We start from the raw sequence: 21,983 nt of genomic DNA on the forward strand, positions 1-21,983 counted from the left end.
CTCTCCTCATCTCTCTCCCTCCCCCTCCTCTCTCTCTTTATCTCTCTCTCTCCCTCCCTTTCCATCCATTTTCCCATCTAGTGGTTCTGACTCTCGCCTTTCAAACAGAGGATCGTGGGTTCGAATCCTAGCCATGGTGTGTTTTCCTTCAGCAAGAAATTTATCCACACTGTGCTGCACTCGACCCAGGTGAGGTGAATGGGTACCCGGCAGGATTATTTCCTTGAATTCACTGAGCGCCGGTGATGGTAGCTCGAGCTAAAGCCGGGGTAATAATAGCTGCGCTGTGTATCCTCAGGCAAAAAGCACTTTATAAATCCAGCTATTATTATTATTATTCCCCCAACTCCTTTCTCATTCCACCCCCCCCCCCCCCTTTACCTATTCCTTCCCTCTAACCTGCTCTGATATGTTCAGTGCTATGTATCATGAGAAGAAAAATGAAATGTTCTCTTCCCTATTTTAATTTTTTTTATATCCTTTTACAATTTCTTAAAGTCCTGTTTCTTGTTATTGCATATCATGTATTTAATGTATATATACTGGAAGATAAGAATGCACTACGTAATATAAATATCCTGTCATTCAGACCCAATCTTTATTTTTCTAGCAACATTCGTGAACTTGGGTTATTTGGAATAGCCAGAAATGTTTATATCAATCCACCACAAACAGGATTATTGGTAGTATTAAAGGGATTCAAGAGGCTTGCAGTATTAGGACTATCTCAGTGAGAGTCAAGCAGATTATGTATGCTTTGAGGCTCAAACGGTTTTATTTATTGTCAAATTTAATGAATATATGGAAATTTGCATTTTACATGGTATTTTGAATATTTAAACAACATAAAAATTAAGATATCGTCAGTGATTTTTTCAGGAACGGGATAAACCTAATTTTTAGTCAAATTTTCTAAATCTATTTTTTGGTGTATTCTGAAAGCCTTTGATTCACTCTATTTCAGATCAAAATTTGTATTATTTAAAGAAAAACGGCATATTTAAAGTTTTTACGAACTGGCTCAACCCCCTCCTTTGATTTAACGAACTGGCTCAAACCATTCTTTGTTTACTATGAACTCTGGAATGACACGCACAGGTCAAAGACCCAACTAGATGCTGCGCGTATGTGGGGGCGTACATGGTTTGTGCCTCTAAAAAAACATGCACAAAATTTTGACAATTTTGACATGACAAAATTTTGTATATTTAAAAAGAATAGAATGTATGCTTCGAATTGGTATAAATCTGGTTTCCATCAAAGCGCGAAGTTATGAGCGTCTGAAAAACATCAAAACTTTGAACACGATTGTCTCGAAATCATGTTTTGGAGACCAGCTGAAGTTTGAGCCACTTCGTAAAATCACTGACGAAAGAACATTAAGTTAAGAACCAACACAGATACTTTGATATAGACAAGCATATGCATGCATGGGATTGATTGAAATATTGTTTTATTTAAATTAAAATTGACATTTAAGCAAGCAGGTAACTGATGACATATGATCTTTCTGAGGGACAGAATATGTTTAATTGGCTTTCTCAAGCTAGAATCTAAAAAATGGATCACAAATAAACCTGCAACCGTAAAATCTGGTAACTGCTGGCTATATAGCATTCAAGCAATTTATTTTTCACCTATCTGATTATCTCTTATTTCAAGCATACCCACTGACTGATTTGACCCAGGTCAACCTCGAGTGTATGCATTATACAAACCAAACTTTTCATAGAATCATGATTGAGATCTCCTTTGCATCAATTGAATTTTATATGTCCATGATTATTAGGGCTGTTATTGATGATTATAAAGCTAAATTATTTTTTCAGCAGTTCATATTTGCAATTTGCAAAATGTTTTATGACCTATGAAAAACCACTTGAATATCTAGGATTTTAACTAAGTGTCCATGATTATTAGGGCTGTTATCGATGATTATAAAGCTGAATTATTTTTTTCAGCAGTTCATATTTGCAATATGACCTATGGAAAACCACTTGAATATCTAGGATTTTAACTAAATGTCTTTGAAAACTGTTGTTTCCAGGGTAAATAAGTGTAATATTAACGAGGCCTTGGTAAAGTGGCGTAATGAGCCAAACATTTTGAGGGGGCTAGATATGACGAATCGTGTAAATTTTCTATAAAATAGGGAGCGAAGCGAACCACACTGCAAAAACTCCGGTGTTGATTTAACACCAGCCCGGAATCTATATATGTCCACACCAGAGAAGTATTGAAACAACACCAGTTTGGAATCAAACCGATGCTGTTTTAATACTAATTAATGTTGTATAAACACCTATCTCGTGTTAGACCCAAACCAAACTGGTGTTGTTTAACACTTCTCTGGTGTGGACGTATGTAGATACCGGGCTGGTGTTAAATTAAAACCGGTGATTTTGCAGCGCAGAAAAAATAGCAAATAATATTTAGTGCAAATTTCCACTTCTGGATCATGAGCAAAAAAATAGCGCCATGGGTTAATAAGGGCCAACTTGATGTAAATGAAGTAAATAAACTGAGCAACTTTGAGGTTACGTGTGACTGTCTTTAATAACCATGGCCAAGAGACCAACACAAGGTGGCGCGCTTACACTTTGTACTTGCAACATCGAATCATTATCATAATACTAAAACAACACACTGACGTAGTAATTTTTGCCAATTATTGCCATTACCAGTACAGAGTTTTGCCATTTCCTTTGCAATTTTTATTTGTTAATGTTCAAGAAGAGGCTTTGCAAGTAATGTAATTATGTTCAACAGTGTATGAAAATAAGCTTGTTTTTAAATCTGTATAAATAAGGAGCAAAAGAATTTTAAATGTTAATTTGTCAATCTGTCTTTGCTCTTTATTTTTTTGCTTTGATTTTTTCTTGTTTTCTTGTGTTTGTTCTAGAGTTTTATTAATTCCCAAGTATTGATGAAAAATGTTGATCTGTAGTTGTATCAGTGGTCTATATGAGGATTTAAGGCTTTTAATTGAGCTCTATTCCTTGGGCTAGGATCTATGGAAAATGTGTAATTTAGTGAAATAAAATTGTTTGATCAAATCAAGAACGGTAGTAGTATAATCATGGACCTACTGGTATTATGGATGGACATCAAATGTGATTCTTTTCTTTGATTGAATGAGATCCGCTGCCTAATTATTATGTGCCTATATACAGGTGGGTTTTTTTTTGCATAGGTGACCACAAGGCACATCTGATCATTTACAAAGGAACTGTTTTTCTGGTCTTGACTAGAATTATGCATAAATTTGAATCACTCATCACAAGTTATATAGAACTGAAATGAATTATGATATCACATGGTTCAGTTACAAAATAACTATTCTTGTTTTGGTTCTCATGCTCAGTGTATAAAAAGTGTTATGATGTCACCCATTATTCATCTTATACCAGGTTCACTTGCGGATCCAGGGGAGGGGGGCACAGCCGGCCAGTGCCGCCCCCCCCCCTCCCTCCCCTTTGAGAAGCAATTTTTTTTTTTGCTTGTTAAATTTTTTCGGGGACGAAATATTAATTTTTGGTTAAAAAACTTTTTTTTGCTTGTCAAACTTTTCCTTGGAAAAATGTCCCCCCCCCCCTTTTGGAAAATCCTGGATCCGCCCCTAACCATGTTTCTGTGTCATAGTAACAAATACACAATCTATAAAACAAAGTTACTATCAGCCAATCATATTGAAGGATTTTGGTAGCTTAGTACTGATATTGCAAATTTTCATAATGACAAGTTTTATGAAACATGGCCCCCAGATTATATACTACTCTGACATCTCAAAGTGGCAACTTTCAAACAGGGAATGACTTCCTTTGACAGTGCTAATTCTGGTTATCAAACATTTCATTGGGGTAAGTTAAAGATAGTTTTAACTTGTTCACATTCATAGGGCCATTACAATTTTGAACATTTTTTTAAGTACTTTGGAAATCAATGTATGTAATGCATTTTAGTGTATCATGATAATCGATCCTCATTATTGTCATCTAAATTTAATGTATGAAGATTGGATAATATATCAAAGCTAAAGTCTTACATTTTATAATCATTTTCCTTGTCCTTTTGTTTTAATTGCCACCATGAACTTCAGTATATAACTCACACTCTTGCCAAAGTAGTTTGATGATATGTTCATTGTTACACATAATGTATGCATGGGCGGAAATCCCAGGGGGGCGTGTCCCCCTTACTCAAAAAAGTAGGGGGACACAATATCAAATGTCCCCGCTACTATTTTTGGTCTTTTATGATGGTAAGATATACATCATTCAAAATCGAAATAAAACATATATTTTGGGATGATAACCTTTTTTTTTTTTTGCTTGTCAAATTTTCCAGCCCCTCGTCTCCCCTACCTTTTGGGATAAATTTTCACCCCTGAATATATGGATAGGATGTACAGTCTAAATGCAGATTGACTGTATGGTTTAATATGAAGATCATTAAATACTCAAAGATATGAGAGATGTATAAATCATGTAAAAAAGCATTATGAGATAAAATAAAATGGATTATTTATGAAGAAAATCAATCAGAAATAATGTTCATTTTAAGACAATGCGTCTGAGTACAAGTGACTTAATGAATGCGAGTAGAAGCGCGTTCATAGTTACTGAATTGAATTTATTACCTAATCTGTCAAGTAACTTTACATGAAACAGTATTACATCACATATGAACAAAAATCACTTGGTAATGGGAGCTAAAATAATAGCAAAATGCTAATTGAGATTGGCCTCAAATAGATATTGTCATCATAGTTTTTGTCTCACCTGCATAGCAGAGCAAGACTATAGGCGCCGCTTTTCCGACGGCGGCAGCGGCATCAACATCAAATCTTAACCTAAGGTTAAGTTAGGGTCAATGAACTTAGACCATGTTGGGGGAATCAATATCGAAATTTTAACCCAAGGTTAAATTTTTGAAATGTCATAACTTTGGAGATATATGAACCTAGTTCATGAAACTTACACAGAAGGGTAATAAGGTATTACTAAACATCCTGCCCGAGTTTCAGGTCACATGACCAAGGTCAAAGGTCATTTAGGGTCGATGAACTTTGGGCATGTTAGGGGTATTTGTTGAATTTCCATTGTAACTTTAAATTTTATGGAGCTAGTTCATAAAACTTACACATAAGAGTAATCCAGTATCACTGAATACCCTGTGCGAGTTTCAGGTCACATGACCAAGGTCATTTAGGGTCAATGAACTTTGGCCATGTTGGGGGTATTTGTTGAATTACCATTGTAACTTTGAAATTGTATGGATCTAGTTTATAAAACATAGACACAAGTGTAATCAAGTATCACTGAACATCATGTGCAAGTTTCAGGTCACATGACCAAGGTCAAAGGTCATTTAGGGCCAATGAACTTTGGCCATATTGGGGGTATTTGTTGAATTACCATGGTAACTTTTAAAGTTTATGGATCTAGTTCATAAAACATAGACATAAGGGTAATCAATTATAAATTATTGTTTTGCACACATCTTAGATCACATGATCATGATCAAAGGTCATATTTGGTCAATGGACAAAGTATTTTATTATCATATGAATGTTTTCTTTTGTGAATAATTATTCCATGGACCTGTGGTATAGGGTCTATGATTATTCAATAGCTGTTTTCAAAGTCAGCACTGCTGCTATAATGAATCGCATAATGCAGGCGAGACTGCTAGAGGCATTCCACTTGTATCAATATTTGTAACTCAATTACAATAATTTTTTGGGGCATCAACTAGTGTTAATTCTATGTTTTACTGATTTAGAAGATTGCAGTTATCTTAAAACATGGATCCTACTAGAACTAATAGGATCCATGCTTTAACAAATGTATTTACATTTACAGAAAATGATTCCTCCTTCTCAAATTCTTGATAAAAATCTTCACAAAATTTGTAGTTAGCTCATAAGCAACTTCACAGGGATAAAGCACTAAAACTTTCCAATGTAGATGTAACATAATCTTTCCTGACATAGCATTTAGTGGGTTTGCCTATTGTTTTGGCTTCTGACAAATACCAACCATGATGGACATTAATTTTGTTTGCTCTTCAGTGGATGTGATAACAGGAATTTTTGAAAAAGACTATCATCAAATCACAAATGCTTCTCTGAGTGAATTTGAAAACCACCTCATAGGTTTATTTTAAATAGTTTTTTCTGCTTATGAGCACAATGCAATTAAATATTGGCCGACTTTCAAGTGCTAAAAGTGAAAGAAAAGAATTTGGAATAAATTAAGATGAAGATGAAAAATATTTTTTTAAGACATTGGTGTGATGTCATGAATGAATCTGATTATGGTGTTTTAAGTTTTGAGATGTTTTTAAGAGAAACATTTAAAATTACAAATTTTACAAATTGTTTAACATATTTTACAACAAGTAAAAAATCTCTAAAAAATCTTTGTTTCAACCTTTATATACAGTATATAGGCCCTACCTAACGGACAAAAACCAAGAGATAAAAGGTACGCTTCTTATGTATTTCATTAGAAATAGACTGTTTTAACTTTCAATATAGAATTCCTCAACGTTTTGTGTTTCATTCAAGATAAAATGTTCACTCACTAAAAACAAAATCTTTCATGTTGCATTTACGTTTGGGCCAATATTGCACAAATCAAAGTATTTATCTTGGCACCGTCTTACAAAGTGTTACGATTGATCCGATCAAGAAACCCGTCAGTGTCATTTTTTTTTCTCGCATGGAAATTAACATAAAGTCCTTTGTGAACAAAGAGAAGCACGTTGAATTTTCAAGAAAATGATATCTTGGTAATATTTTCAACAAGCATGCATTTTAGATGTTGATGTTGTGGCTTTCCATAGATGTGGCTGATCAGATCAAGATGAGAAGTACTGCATGGAGTACTTGGCATACTTGTTGAATATTTTCTTGTATCACAATTGTTTGTTTGCTTGTTTGTTTTATTTCCGTGTATAAAATAACAAATACAAAGTACCTATAATACATACAAATACATATAACATGAAATGATAAGGTCAAGGTTAGAATACAGTAATAAATGGTAAGGATAAAAGGGTAAATTATAGGCTTGTAGTCCATATTCAGCTGCAATATCGTATTGCTGCTGGTTTCCAATGGAGCCAGTTTACTTCATGGCTATGATTACCATAATGTAAAGGAAGTTGACCATCAAACATAATAATTAAAATCATTTTAAAAAGAAAAATCCTATAACCCTTTCTGAACCATCATCATACCTGATGCTAACGGTAAATTGCTAATTCGTCCACTGCCAACTCGTCCACTCACCACATGGTCTACCTTCATTTAGTCTAATTCCATTCCGTCCATCAACGTTTCGTCTAACAACCATTTGGTCCATTAATCATTTGGTCAAATCATCACTTCTAATCACCAGTTCGCCTATTACCATTTCGTCTAATGATCACTTAGTCTAATACCCATTTTCTTTTCATTAACTTTGCACAATTAGACCAAATGGTATATGGACTAAATGGCTATTGGACCAACTGGTTATTAGATGGAACGGCATTAGACTAAATGAAAGTAGACCATGTGGTGAGTAGACGAACTGATGGTAGACCAAATGATAGTAGACGAGTTGGCAATTGGACGAATTGGCATTAGAAGAATTGGAAATAAACCATGCTCAATATTAATAATGCTGGTATCACAGTATATTCCTGTCTTGTATGGGACCATGACCTATGTATTGAATTTTGCAATGAGGCTTTTTGTAATGGGTAAGTGAGCCCGGTCTTACAAATGGTTACAAACAGATTGATGATCCAATCAACCTTTCTTCTTCTTCTCCTTCTTCTTCTTCTCCTTCTTCTTCTTCTTCTTCTTCTACTTCTTCCCCTTCCCTCTTCTTCTTCTTAGCATTATTATTATCATCATAATCATTATTAATAATTATTATTATCATCATTGCTACTACTACTACTACTACTACTACTACTTCTTCTTCCTATCATTATTATTATCATAATCATTATTAATATTACTATCATCATTGCTACTACTACTACTACTACTTCTTCTTCCTCCTCTTCTTCTTCTTAGCATTATTATTATCATCATAATCATTATTAATATTATCATCATTGCTACTAGTACTACTACTACTACTACTACTTCTTCTTCTTATCATTATTATTATCATTATTAATATTACTATCATCATTGCTACTACTACTACTACTACTACTTCTTCTTCTTCTCCTCCTCTTTCTCCCCTTTCTTCTTCTTCTTCTTCTTCCATAATAATCACTAGAAATAAGATTCATAGTATATTTATATACATCCCTCCAATCTTTCTTACTACCTCCATGCTTCAAGGAATAAGTTTCCCATTAAAGGGTTTTATCTTCAATTATACCCCTCCTCCTCTATGTCTCTGTCTATCTCTTCCCCTCTCTCAGTTTCGTCATCACACACATGCACCCACACACACCCTAACACACACTCCCACATGTACACCCACACACATCCCATCTCACATGCAGTCTGGACTTAATTAAAGCCTAATAATGAAAATACTCTCCTATAGTCAATAATATCTAACTTTTTTTCATTTATTATAAACATAGTATTATTGGGAATAATGTAAGCCACATTAACAAAATTTCATGAAGAGTTTGTTAAATATTTAATGGTATAAAAAAGTACAATATTGGTTTTGATGAGCACTGTAATAATCAGAAGATTGGCGATTTCTTAATTTCTAGAAATTCTTCTAATTATAAAAGAAACATTTTAATAATTATGGTTAGATTCATACATGCGAATACTATGACCATGATGACGTGAATACTAAAACAGTGAATTTAATTTAGCGGTGTAGGCCTACTGTCATTAAAAAAATTACATTTGGTCAATACTAGTATGATGTAAAGATTGTACACCATGAGGAGAATCTAATAAATAATTATCCCCACTAAGCATTTCACAGAGTACAAATTTATTTATATATTATCACGTTCTTCAATTTTCAAATGTTGTATTATTGCACAGGTATCATATAAGCTAGTAATTCACAAAGCTAAATCAGAAATTTCATTAAGATAAATAAATAAATTATCCAAATGTGAATAAATAATTTATGACAACTTTATAAAAGTGAAAATTACAGAAGTGACTGCTTATTAGAATTTTACACTGATATGTTTTTTTTTCTAAAGTTTCTGTGTCAAGTACTGTAGAATATAGAGGTGGAATTATGGTAAGTGTCAGGGTTGTGATTATTGTCAGAGTTAGGATGAGTGTTATGATAAGTGTTAGTGTTGGTGTTAGAGTAACGGTAAGGACAAGAATCTGGTCAGACAGGATTAAACTGGATTAGTGTTAGGGTTAATGTTAGTATTGAGGTTAGTGTAAATACTAGGTTTAATAGAATTAAAGTTGGTGTCAGAATGCAGAATTAGCATACAATGTTTAATAGCATTCATTAATAATAGAGTCAGTGTTAAAGTCCAGTGTTAGTCCCATAGTTTTGGGTTGCAAATGTTAAAAAATACAACCAGGGATATCTGAAATTATGCTGTCAATGAAGACCTCTTCCGAAGTGATAAAAAAGGACCCTTTTCATCAAAGAGACTGGTGCCAGAGTCTAAAGTTGAAAGGTGAAATTCACGTCCGTGCCTTCCGTTTTTTTACGATATAAGTCATCGAAGATTTCATTTTGAGCTACTGTAAAATGGTTTTTCCAGTCGCCAACTTCACCTAGATAAGAAGAAGACAGAAATGAAATATGTTTTACGATTACAGTCTTACCCGGTATCACTTTGGCATTTTTTTAATTCTATCGCCATCAAGAACACCCCCGCCCATCCATTGATGAATTGCGTAAACTTTATTGCCAATATATTTCTTACAAACGATATTTATTTTATTTGTGTCAAACCTAAACAGGCCTCACTTGTGCATAATATGCGAAACACTTTCAAACCAAATAATATTAGTTTACATCAGCAGAAACATGATGAATGACACAAATTTGAGTTGATTGTGACGACTATAATTATATTGGTCAGATACAGAAATTATTCAACACATAGTTACGGTAGTGTAATAATTATAATAATAATGATTTCTTTTACGGTAGCCACTTCCAATGCCAATCTATTTAGTCTCATAAGATAATATGTTACCAGTAACGTTAAGAGCCGACAATGCGAGGGGCTAGATATGATGTATCGGGAAGAATTTATTCAAATATGCAAGCGAGTGAAGCTAGCGAGCAAAAATTTTGACATTATTATTACAAAAATCAAATTTTCTGATAGATTTCGACATTATATTCAGGAAAAATATAATATTTTACCCATCTCTCTATAATTTTCTTTCCTTTTCTCTGTTTTTCTTGGTTATGACAATTTTTTTGGGGGGGCAAGCGCCCCAAGCTGCCCCCTCCCATGTGTACACCACTGATTATTTCCCTTCTCCAATCTAAATTATTGACGTGTAATACAAAGACGACAGAAGGTCCCATGTTTTATAGTAAGTCTTTGGTATGACTCAGCTGCAAATCGAACCCACAACCTCCAACTCGTAATGCGGGGGCTGTACCACTGATCCACTATGCCAAGAAATCGCAATTGAACTGAAGTTTATTCATATAATCCCTCATGTTAAAATATATATAATCCAGTTATAAAGTATAAATTGTGAATCAGTGGCGTATGAGCTAAAAATGTTCAGGGGCCAGATGTGGCGTATCAGGTAAAATGTATAAACTTTGCGAGTGTGCAAAGCGAGAGAGAAAAATCGACATTTTCATTACAATAACCCAATTTTGTAATAGATTTCGACATAATATTTAGAAAATAATCTCACATTTCATCATTCTCTCTTTCCTTTTCTCTTTATTTTTCTTTGTCATGAAAAGCCCTCCCCCCATCTGTGCGCCACTGTTGTGAACAAATTCCCAGATTTTTCTAGTGATAATGATATTAACATTCTGCAACCGTATATGGGGGGTGCACTCGGATTTTGGAATGAGTAGGGTTGTGCGGCCCCAAAATCGGAAACAATACCCTTAACATAGTTGCCAATCAGTAGGATTTCAACCTATTTAGTAGATTCTTAAGGGGAAAGTGCCACTAATAAAGATTTCCCTCTGAGAAAAAAGATTCTTTCAACTTGTGGAGGAATTATAATTTTGATATGTTTTCAAAATTTTAAAGAATAATATGATTTTTGCCTTGGAAATAATTATGATAAAAGAAATAAAGAATAAGATTGTATCCCCAACTAAGATTGGTAGCTCTGCCTTAAGAACTGAAGTTGCTTTGAAATGAGAGGCTTAAGAACTATATAGATGGCCATCAGCAATGGGGGGGGGGTCTAAGGAACCAGAATTTGACATGAGATGGGTGTCTTCGAGAACTAACGTTTGAAATGACGGGCTTAGGAACGAGAAAGAACGGGTTGGTCAATTATCGAAGAATGGTGAATATTATATGATTAGGAACTGCTGGCAAGTCGTGAAAAGGGGGTCTTTATAGGACCGCACGTACCATTAGAGTGCAAGGGGGTCAGGTTATCATCTAGTTATCACGTCTATATTTTCTTCTGCACAAGCAGGACAGTTTGGATAAAAGTGAAGATATGTCAACTTACCTTTCCTTAGGAATGATCTCTTTTGTTTCACTGCTTCCTTGAAGACGGGCATCGAGTCGGGATTCGATTTCGGGTCCTTCTTCATTGCGGCAAATGTCGAGTTCTCCGTGACCACGTCAATGATTTCGTCTGAAAGGTCTTTGCCGAGGAACTCACAGACTCGTACAACAGAGGCTCGGAGATCCTGAAAGTTTGAGCGGGAAATTAAGATTAATTCATTATTACATCCAACAAAATTTCTTGTTTCTTTTTTTATTCTTATTTTGTACTTTTTTGTACTTTTTTCTTTCTTATCATGCATCTTTTTCTTCCGTATCATTCTGCTTCACATTGTATTAATTCTCCGTTTTCTTCTTCTTCTTCAACTCCTTCTTCTTCTGTCTTCTTCTTCATCTTCTTTTTCTCCTCTTAACTTAATCAATCAATCACAATTTCCCCTTGTATATCTTCAATGTTACCATGGTTACTTACTTTTTTCATTTCCTCATATGTGATAAAAAGCACATTGGGTTCATTTCGCTTATTCCACCAATAGAAGACGTTTTCAAACCAGGATCCTCGAGGAACTGGGGAAGGGGGGGGGGGCAGAGAAAAAGAGACAATGTAAAGAAGAGAAATGACAAAATATGTATTTAAAAAAATAGATAAACGAGAAATTTTGTATGAAACTATGCACCCTCTTTATGAATCTATACTTTCATAAATATATATCTGATCAACAACAGATTTTAAGAAAGCGAGGAAGGAGGCAAGAAAGATATAACAGAGGAGAGAAAGAGGGGGTAGAAAGAAAGGAAGGAAAGGAGAGGGAGAGAGATGGGGAGGAGAGTGGTGGGATAAAACAAACGAGGGAATTTTAACTATGTTTTCGTCTCTATTCTCAGATTTGAAGTATATGTTAAGTCACCTTACGTTAACCATTGGTTACAAAGTTAAGCAACCAATTAAAATCAAGGATTTCCGGGAAGTTATACCTTTGGATGCCAAAGTTACTATAATAGTAGGCCTAACTTTTATGCAACAGGCACATGTCACCAAAACAGGAGAGAAATATTTCATTTATAATGGATTATTTCATTTTTGTTTAGAGCGGAAAGCATCCCAAAAGTGTAGATGATGAAGATGATTAATGATGATGATGAGGAGGATTAATGAGAGGGGATGGGGGTGATAATGATGATCAATTCTTTGTTGATTTTCTCGTCATCTAATCTAGGTCAATAATGATGTTGCCCCGAACAATTCGCTAATTATTCTATTTTTTAAAGACGGCGTGAAACTTTAACGATAACTTACAGAGAATAACATAAAATGACCACTTACTTGAGTCGTTACAAAAGTCAATGAAGAAGTCATTCCAGTCTCTATATTGAGGGAGGTTAGGTGAAACGTTGCAGAAATGGAAGTACGATACAGCCGCATCCTTGGGGTTCCTGGCGACGTATACAATCTAGAAAATATTGCATAATACTTTAGAGAACAACTAAATTTACAATAGTCGTGTTATAGTTAATTATACCTAGTTCCCACTTTCACGATTCGCACCACGAGTGAAATCGTGATCTAATGGTAGTGATCTTATCAGATCTTGAGGTCAGTTGTGGCAATTGTTTTGATAATAGAATTTTTTTGGACGGCTCAAAAAATCTTTTCGCGATCAGCGACGAAAGGCCAGTCGTATCGGATTGCAAGACAGTGAGAACGAGGTATAAAGAAAAGTATATCCAACTCCAATACGATAAGACCGGTACATCCACTTTTTCAACTGTTTTATACACGTTTTATTGAAGTTTATGAATAACTTTCTGTTAATTCTTCGTATTTTATACTTTAAATGCAGAAAGAACGCCGCATCAAAGTGAATAATCAGCAAATACATGCACTAACTACGACTATACCACTATAACTACAACTACTATCATACATTAATATTTGCAGTGGACGAGAAAATTGGTGAACATTCATTTTTTTTTAAATCATACCTTTGGTTTCTTTTCCTCTAGCTGACTGGGAAGGAATGGAGGTGGTAACTGGGTTTTAAGAAGGCGAGGAGAGGGCATATCCCTGGCAATCTCATATAGTCCACTGTCATTCTCAGCCTGTTGTAAGGGGAGAAGGGAAAAGGAAAAAATAACAATAATCATTATACTTGCTTATATAGCGCTTAACACTATAAGGCCCGTATTCTGAAGTCAGGTTTAACTTAGACCATGGTCTTTATACTGTGTGCTAAAATTATGTGAAGCCAAAAGTGTCAACATTTTTATTAAGTTCTATATGTTTCTTATGTTTATTGTGCTCTTTCCTGATTCATTGATGGTGAAGACAATCATCCACTTAAACTTCTTAGATAATTATGAATGAGTTGAGAGCCAAATGAGCTGAAATATGATATCTCTACTGTTAGTGATTTATGTAACAATTGGCTATCCATATACTTAAACCACAACTTTAAACCTGAGTTTAAGTTAAACCCGACTTCAGAACACGGGCCTTAGTCTCTAAACGTTCTACAATAATGCAGTATAGCATCTAAATACGCGCGCTGCTTTTCAAGGAATTAATTCGTACCAAGTACCCATCCACCTCACCTTGGTTGAGTGCAGCACAATGTGGGTAAATTTCTTGCTGAAGGAAAACACGCCATGGCTTGGAATTGAACCCACGTCCGTCAGATTAACAGACGAGAGTCATAACCACGAGACCACCACGCCCTCGCTATTCATATTAATGATGGGGGGGGGTACCCGCATCACTATACATACAACCGATCTGAGACATCGGTAAGTGGCAACAGGTAGAAGAAGGTGTATAGAAGTAAAAGAGAAGAAGGGCTATAGGATAAAAAAAGAAGAAGAGCAGGGGGCGGGGAAACTAGAGGTGACATCATACATTTTTTACACAAAGAATAGTAGTAATCATCCATAAACCACTATCATTTTGATATTCCTCTCTCCATTTACCATCTTTGTTTCTCCTCTTTTTACACGTGTATTTTGGGACGACCAGCGCCCGACCCTTATTTTTGGTCAATGCCCCGCACCAATCTGACCCTGTCCCATTTCGCCATGCCCCATTTGGCTCACCATTACTTTGGGGGTAAATATTACCTTTTTATAGTCAAATCCCTGTGGCATCTCTAAGAAGGGAACTCGTTTGAAGAGATGTTTCTCTCTGACAGCATCCATGTCACCATTAGCAAAGATCAATGTCAGGATATTCTGCATCCACGTTGTTCCTGGTAAAATTTGAGATTATTATAAAGATATGATTATCTCCGGGGATTATCTAAAATAAGCATTTGATATATATACTGTATATTTAGATGATAAATTCTCTTATAGAAAGGTACACGCATTAAACGGAATGCCAAACAGAAGTACTCCATCGTCCACTCGTGGTGTTTTCCGTGGTATCCAGATGAAGATGGTATTTATTTGTCAAAATGGAATTAAAAGCTTAATAATATAGGCATCTTTGTTACTTTATAAGTATCAGATATTAAAGTGCAGTGTTAGTGCTCAAAAGACTTATTCAAGTTTTCAATTTTATGTAAATATTAGAGGGCATTCGGGGCATTGTATGACTGGTTTATTGCAATGATTACAGATATTTAAAACATCAAAGATGCTTGATTGGGTGCTATTTGGATTAATGATTTACCTGATTTGGGCCACGTGATGAGGTATGTGTCGTCACTTCTGACGTCATAGTTCTTGAGGTCATCCAAGAAGCGCTTCGGCATGAGCCTAGGCATGACCCATCCATCGATTTCATAGCAGTACTCCTTGGCAAAATCTGGGAGGGCGTCAAGTTTAGACGTTGCTGATTGTAATAAAATATCAATAATAGATCAAAATGTTTCTTATTGTTGTTTTTACTGAGAGTGGTCAGTTTTATTTCTTTCGAAGTTGTGATAATGGGATCATTAGATGATGGTGTTCCACAGTGTAAACACAGTGTGGTGTTACACACTGTGACCACATTGTAGGTCACACGGTGGGACACTGTTCTTTCCATGGGGCCGTTTCATAAAACTGTTCGTAAGTTAAGAGTGACTTTAAAAGCGACTGGTGATTCTTTCTTGTGGTAAATGATATTCACCATTAAATGTTCGTTGGTGATTATTTAACGCGTACGAAAGGATCACCAGCAGTCGTTCTTAAAGTCGCTCTTAACTTACAGTGTTAAAAATAATTCAAACAACGCTTTTTACTATGTAAATCGCACAGTAGTTGTTTAAACATTTGAAACAAGTGTTTAAAATCTTAAACAACAAAGTTTAATTTCTAATATTTAATTATCAATAATTTAAGCATGGTTATTTAAACTGTTTAAACAACTACTGTGCTGTTCACATAGTAAACCGCGTTGTTTAAATTATTTTAAGTGTACGAACAGCTTAATGAAACACCCACCTTGGGGCCGTTTCATGAAGCTGTTCGTAAGTTAAGAGTGACTTTAAGAACGACTGGTGATCCTTTCTTACGCGCTACACCATCGCCTATGAATATACCATTTATCACAATAAAGGATCACCAGTCGTTCTTAATGTCGCTCTTAACTTACGAACAGCTTTATGAAACACCCACTGGAGGGATGTAAGATCGCAATGTATTAAAATATCATCTACTGTAAGATGTGACTATTCTGTTACCAAAATTTACACGATTTGGCGATGATGATATGATTCGCATTCAAGTTAAGATCCAAGTTCGTTTCAATGATTTCCAACATAGAAATATAATGAGAATATACAGATAAACAAAATGAACAAACGTAGATTATTATTTTGTAGATAATGATTCATGATGCAGAATGTAAAAGATTGACACGTACATTAGCTGTGGAAATATTAATATCATTGAAACTTATTGTTTGTATAAAAGCACAATTAATGTCACGAACATTTTCCGTTTCCAATCGTCTAAACAAAACAAAAAAAATATTAGTACTTACTTGACATTTTGAGACTTGTTGCGTTTTGGCGGGAATTTAATCTGAAGTACAGAGAAAACAAATATCATAATTTAGAATATTCATTGGTGGACAGAATTGATGGAAAAAAGATTCTCGACCAGGAAAAAAAGGAGGAAAACGAAATATAGAAAGAAAAGGAAAGGTGAAATGTGACATAATTTTATGAATATCATCTCAAAATCAATCACAAAATTAGAGATTTTCATATTAAAAAAGTGAAAATTTGTCTCGCTCGCAACTTTTTAGTATATTACCCCATGTGGTATGTCTGGCCCCTTCAAATTTTGGCTCATTACGCTTCTGACTTAGAAGCCAATGATAATTATTATTCATGTCTATCTTTTTTCCACCACTCAATATCAGGTAATTACAATAATTTTCCAACCTATATTACCTCAGAAAAACCAAAAATATGCAAGTGTTTGCAATTTTGGTGATTGTCTTGGTAATGAAATAATATTATTTGGAAGGCACGTGTGGCCATTTGAAATGTATTTATATATTTTTTTTATGTTTGTACCAAAATTGAATTCAGTCTTTTTATCATCTTAAAATCAGAATATTGTGATCGCTGACTAAAGACATTTTCATGTAAAAAGATTTGTTTGCTCCCTTGCTCTGCTAGCTCACTAGAATTCATAGGTGCGCCATGTTTTACCCCCATTGGAATGTATAGCTCAGCATGACACATGAGCAAGCAAAGAAATTATATACTTAACAAATCCACAAGGCCCTCAAAATGTGGAATTTAAGCCGAATCAATGATGCCATTTTCAGATTCATGGGGGTCAATGGTGATGGGTTATTCAATTCAATTCTATTTAACATTTATTTCCAAATGTATTAAGTATTAATTTATTTCTAAACGTTGCAATGCAATGGAGGTAGCAAGTCAGTAAGCAAAGCTTGTGACGAGTGCACCGTGTCATAAAGAGAATAAAGACTTAGAAAAAACTTCCATACAAAAAATAACAAGGGAGAAGCAAAAACGAAAAAAAAAAACCAGGATAACTTTATCCGCATTCACAAGTCATGTCCGCATTATATCAAAATCAGTCATTGTCAATCCAATCATCCAAACACTGCAACTAATATATACCTTGGTCACATTTTCTCTACGGAGGCCGTACGGCGAGTTGAAAACAGCCGTTTTAACATTTTTTGTACCAGCTGCATATAGGTGGTTTGAATTAAAATTAATAAATCGCGGCTGATTTTGACTCGCCGACGGCCGCCGTAGAGCAAATGTGACCAAAGCACCCAATCTAGGGACCGGACGTTGGTTTTTTTTTTTTTTTTTTTTTTTTTTTTCTTAAAGCTATTAAAGATGGTGCATTTGTGATGTTATTAGATAAACTGTTCCACTTTTTCGGACCTATAAAACGAATATCATTTACACGTCCTGCGTTATGGTGATATCTTATCTGTATTTTGATGATTTTATTCAGCTCAGTCCGGACAACTATAATCAAAGCCGATATCATTCATGCGCATGACATTATCTTGCCCCGTTAAAAGATCTTTCCCCTTTCTTTGAAAAAAAAAACTTATCCATAATTAATCACCATTTGACAATCACAATAATTGTTCAATATTTCGAAAATACAAAGTACAAATTGAAAGATATATCAAATTGTCAATACTTACAAATAATCTTGAGAATATTACCAAGTGGAGTCCGTCGAGGGATGTACTGGAATTCGAATGACTGATGCTCAAGACAGAAAAAAAATTAAATGATAGAATCCGATGCCCGACATTCGACTTTTATAGTACTTGTAATACAATCATGAATTTCAAATTGTGATGGTACCGGATCAAATATTTCAACACGAACAGACTACCTGTATCATTAACATGATTAATGAACATGGTAATTTGTATAGCTTTAACAAGGCAGTGGTGGGGGGATCGTCTGACAAAAGCCCATCTTTCCTGTTGCCGACTATATGCTGGTATATTCATCGGATCATATTATTGAGGTATATAGTTCATTGTGCTAAAAGCAGTTTGTTCAGGAAATGATTGCTTGAGTATATATATGAAACATAAGTTAATCAATGTTAGAAAAATTATTAAAAGGGTATAGAGATATTATAGAGAGAATTTAGTGATTAATTAAAATGTCCTGACTTATCTATCAGGTATTTTTTTCTTAAAAATATTTGACAAAATTGGAAGAATTTGATTTTTGAAGCATATATTTTTCGTATATTTCTACTGAAAATTTTAATCTAATAGATTTGGAAGTCAATCTATTTTCAATCTAATTTTGTATTAATTTGTCACCAGCCCCATCTATAATAGCCAATCAAAGGAATTTAGATATGTGGTCATTACACTCTAAAAATACTGAGTAAAATTTTACCCAATATTGGATAGAAAGGGAACATGCATGTTTGCTGGGTATATTTTTTTACCCCATATTGGGCTATTTCAACGCAACATTGCGTAAAATTTACAAAATATTGGGTATTTTTTTTACCCAACCAACATGCATGTTTCCAATTTACCCAATATTGGGTTAACCTTTTTTAAAGTGTATTGGTCTAATATGATTTCCATTGGCATAGTCATTTATTTAAAAAGGTAACATATTATATCATACTTTCTGAATTTTTCACAGGCTAGTATTAATTTTTTTGCATCCAAACATGCCCAAATAGTATGAAGTTATTATGATTAACAATAATTAAGATTCATAGATAAACCTTTGTCAGCTGTTCATCATCCTGGCTTAATAATGTTCCACTGGCAGAAATCAAAGGAATCGCTTTTTATTGAATTTCAAACCTGTATAGTGATTTGTTGCATTACAGGTCCGAGTCGTATTACAGGTGATATAATCAATGTTATGCCGTAATGAGTATAACATCTTTAGGTAAAAGTATATGGCACAGGGAAAATCAGAATCAGATAAAATGAGCAAAGTTTTACAATTTGTCTCCTTACTTTCAATAGATATACTACATTTATGCCTTAGATAATAAGGTAATAAGGTCCAACAGTATACCCTTCTCTGGGGGCGGATCCAGGATTTTCCAAAGGGGGAGGCATTTTTCCGAGGAAAAATTTGACAACCCCCCCCCCCCAAAAAAAAAGTATTTTAACCACAAATTAAGGATATTTCGTTCCCGAAAAAAAAAAAGCAAAAAAAGGGGGGTTGTAACCAAAAATTAAGGATATTTTGTACCTGAAAAAATTTAACAAGCAAAAGAAAAAGGGGGACACGGGCCGGCTGTGCCCCCCCCCCCTGGATCCGCCAGTGATCTTTCTCCCTTTTCCTATTTATTCAGCTATGAAACTCATTTCGTATTTTTCTAGTTTCCCGCCCAAAAAGTTGTCAGGTGAATAAACTTACCCCAGTATAGGTAAGTTGATCTTGTTTTCTGAAAATGTAAATGAAAGGTATATTGTTTTATTTGAGGTTCAAATTAACCCAAAGAATACTAATATCAGAGGCGGATCTAGTTTTTTTTTCTAAGGAGGGGTTTGACCGAAAAATTTGACAAGCAAAAGGGAAAAATTAAAATTAAAAAAATAAGAAAAAGGTATTCACTACAAAAAGACATCATTTTGATGATGTCTCCTTATGGCAATAATGTTTTTATTCTTACTTGTTTATATCAAAATTTTGTTTCAATCAGTCATACTTTGAGGAGCCCACAATATACAAGCTTTGCTTTACAGCGGGATAGGATAATTCATTTTTGCAAATTGTAAATCATATATTCCCTTTTCTGTATTTTTATAAAAATGTACATTCTAAGTTGCTTTAATGACCTTGGTATATTGTTTATGACATTGAATTGTTATGATTGTATTTAATTGATTTGTATTTTGTTACAAATGAAATAAATGAGCTTAATATGATTGGGTATATCGTTCCATATTATCAGGGCCATGGTGTCTAATTGTTTTGTGTTACTACAATTATTTTCGGGTTTGTCAAATGAAAGTCTGAGGAGTGACGTGTAGGATATCAATAAATGTCGCTATTGTAAGTAAAAAAAATTGCAAATTAAAAAGGATGAATATAGTTTATTTTCAATGTTTTGAGTTTCCGAAAAAAATTTTCAGTATGAGCTAACTTTTGCGAGTGAGAGCAAATACGGAGTGCCTTTTTTTTGGAGGTGCAGATTTGAATCTATTTTCATTTTATTGCTATTACCCCACAATATATTGCAATATGCAATAGTTTTATGTGATAAAATAAAAGAATCGTACAACATTAATAGTGATCTTTACTAAAGTCAATATTTGAGTCTGATATACCAATAGAAATTTGACCAAAAAAAGAGAGAGAAGGGTTTCACTTCCACATGAAGGTCATTGGATAAAAAATGTCACTAAAATGAAGGTAATTTCTGTTTCTGTTTGTGGTAACTCCCGTAGGAACTCGGCAGGACGGCATTTTGCTGGTTAACGCCAATCTGGTATATAACCAATTACCTATGAAACATTTTACGTCTAGGTTACTCAGTCATAATGGCTGACGTTATAGACGACAGATATCACTCTCGGGCCTTTTATCAAAGTGGAGACAATGTCAGAGTTGGGATTCTAACTCACAACTTTGAGATTATGAGTCCAATGCTCTAACCACTGGACCACACGACCCGTATTTTGGGGTTGGCTCTAGAGTGTAGGTCATTGGAGCCAGGGGGGGGGGTTAAACATCAATTTGGCGCCCCCTAGGTCGAACATCAATTTGCCCCCCCCCCCAGGTTGGACATCAATTTGGCACCCCCAGGTCAAACATCAATTCGGCGCCCCCAAGTCGAACAAATTGGCGCTTCCGCTCTCTTGGTTAATATTTTTTCTCCTCTCTCCATCTCTTTCCCTCCCTCTTCTCTCCTTTTTCCCTTTTTTTCTCTTCTCTAATTTATGCTTCTTTTTTCCTTTCTCCCCTTCCCTCTTTCCTTTTCCTTCTTTCTTTCTTCACCCTTTTTCTCTCTCCCTTTCTCTTTCCTCCATGGCTGTACGCAGCGGGGGGGGGGGGAGGAGTTGCCCCCAAGAAATGTTGAAAATTGATATTTTTTAACTGAAAAGTATGCGCCAAATCCTTCAATTTAACTTGACAAAATGCAAAATTGCCCCAATGACAAGCTCGGTCGCTTTGATCCCTCGCTTTCGAGGTTTTTTTCCGAAAAAGTGACATGCTGCCCCCAGCGAAAAATGTATGCGTACGGCCAATGATGCTTTCCTTCCCCTTTTTGGCGCCCTTCTTATAACATACCCGCGCATTTTTATAAATAGTAGCTTGTGAGTGAAATTTCTATCTTTTCAAAATGAGAATCTGATTTGTTATTTATGACTCCCTCCCCCCCCCCCCCCCAAAAAAAAAAATGAAGAAAAACAGAAAGAAACC

General features: G+C 34.8%; 1 protein-coding gene across 2 annotated transcripts; it reads right to left on the reverse strand.

Annotated features, from left to right (window-relative positions):
- Window positions 1-8,572: 8,572 nt before the first annotated feature.
- On the reverse strand, window positions 8,573-18,417 carry LOC129275219 (sulfotransferase 1E1-like). 2 transcript variants are annotated; one of them, XM_064108530.1, is made up of 9 exons: window positions 18,260-18,417; window positions 16,592-16,632; window positions 15,296-15,430; window positions 14,743-14,870; window positions 13,615-13,731; window positions 12,956-13,082; window positions 12,104-12,198; window positions 11,633-11,816; window positions 8,573-9,733 (listed from the first exon to the last, which is right to left on the reverse strand). In XM_064108530.1, the coding sequence occupies exons 2-9, from the start codon at window positions 16,596-16,598 to the stop codon at window positions 9,621-9,623; spliced, it is 906 nt and encodes a 301-aa protein (XP_063964600.1). In that variant the 5' UTR covers window positions 16,599-16,632; window positions 18,260-18,417; the 3' UTR covers window positions 8,573-9,620. The 2 variants fall into 2 exon arrangements, with proteins under 2 accessions (XP_063964600.1, XP_063964599.1); XM_064108529.1 differs by having other exon boundaries at window positions 15,296-15,457; window positions 18,260-18,386.
- Between the last annotated feature and the right edge of the window lie 3,566 nt (window positions 18,418-21,983).

This window comes from Lytechinus pictus, chromosome 13, assembly GCF_037042905.1.
Source record: "Lytechinus pictus isolate F3 Inbred chromosome 13, Lp3.0, whole genome shotgun sequence".
Lineage (NCBI taxonomy): Eukaryota > Metazoa > Echinodermata > Echinoidea > Temnopleuroida > Toxopneustidae > Lytechinus > Lytechinus pictus.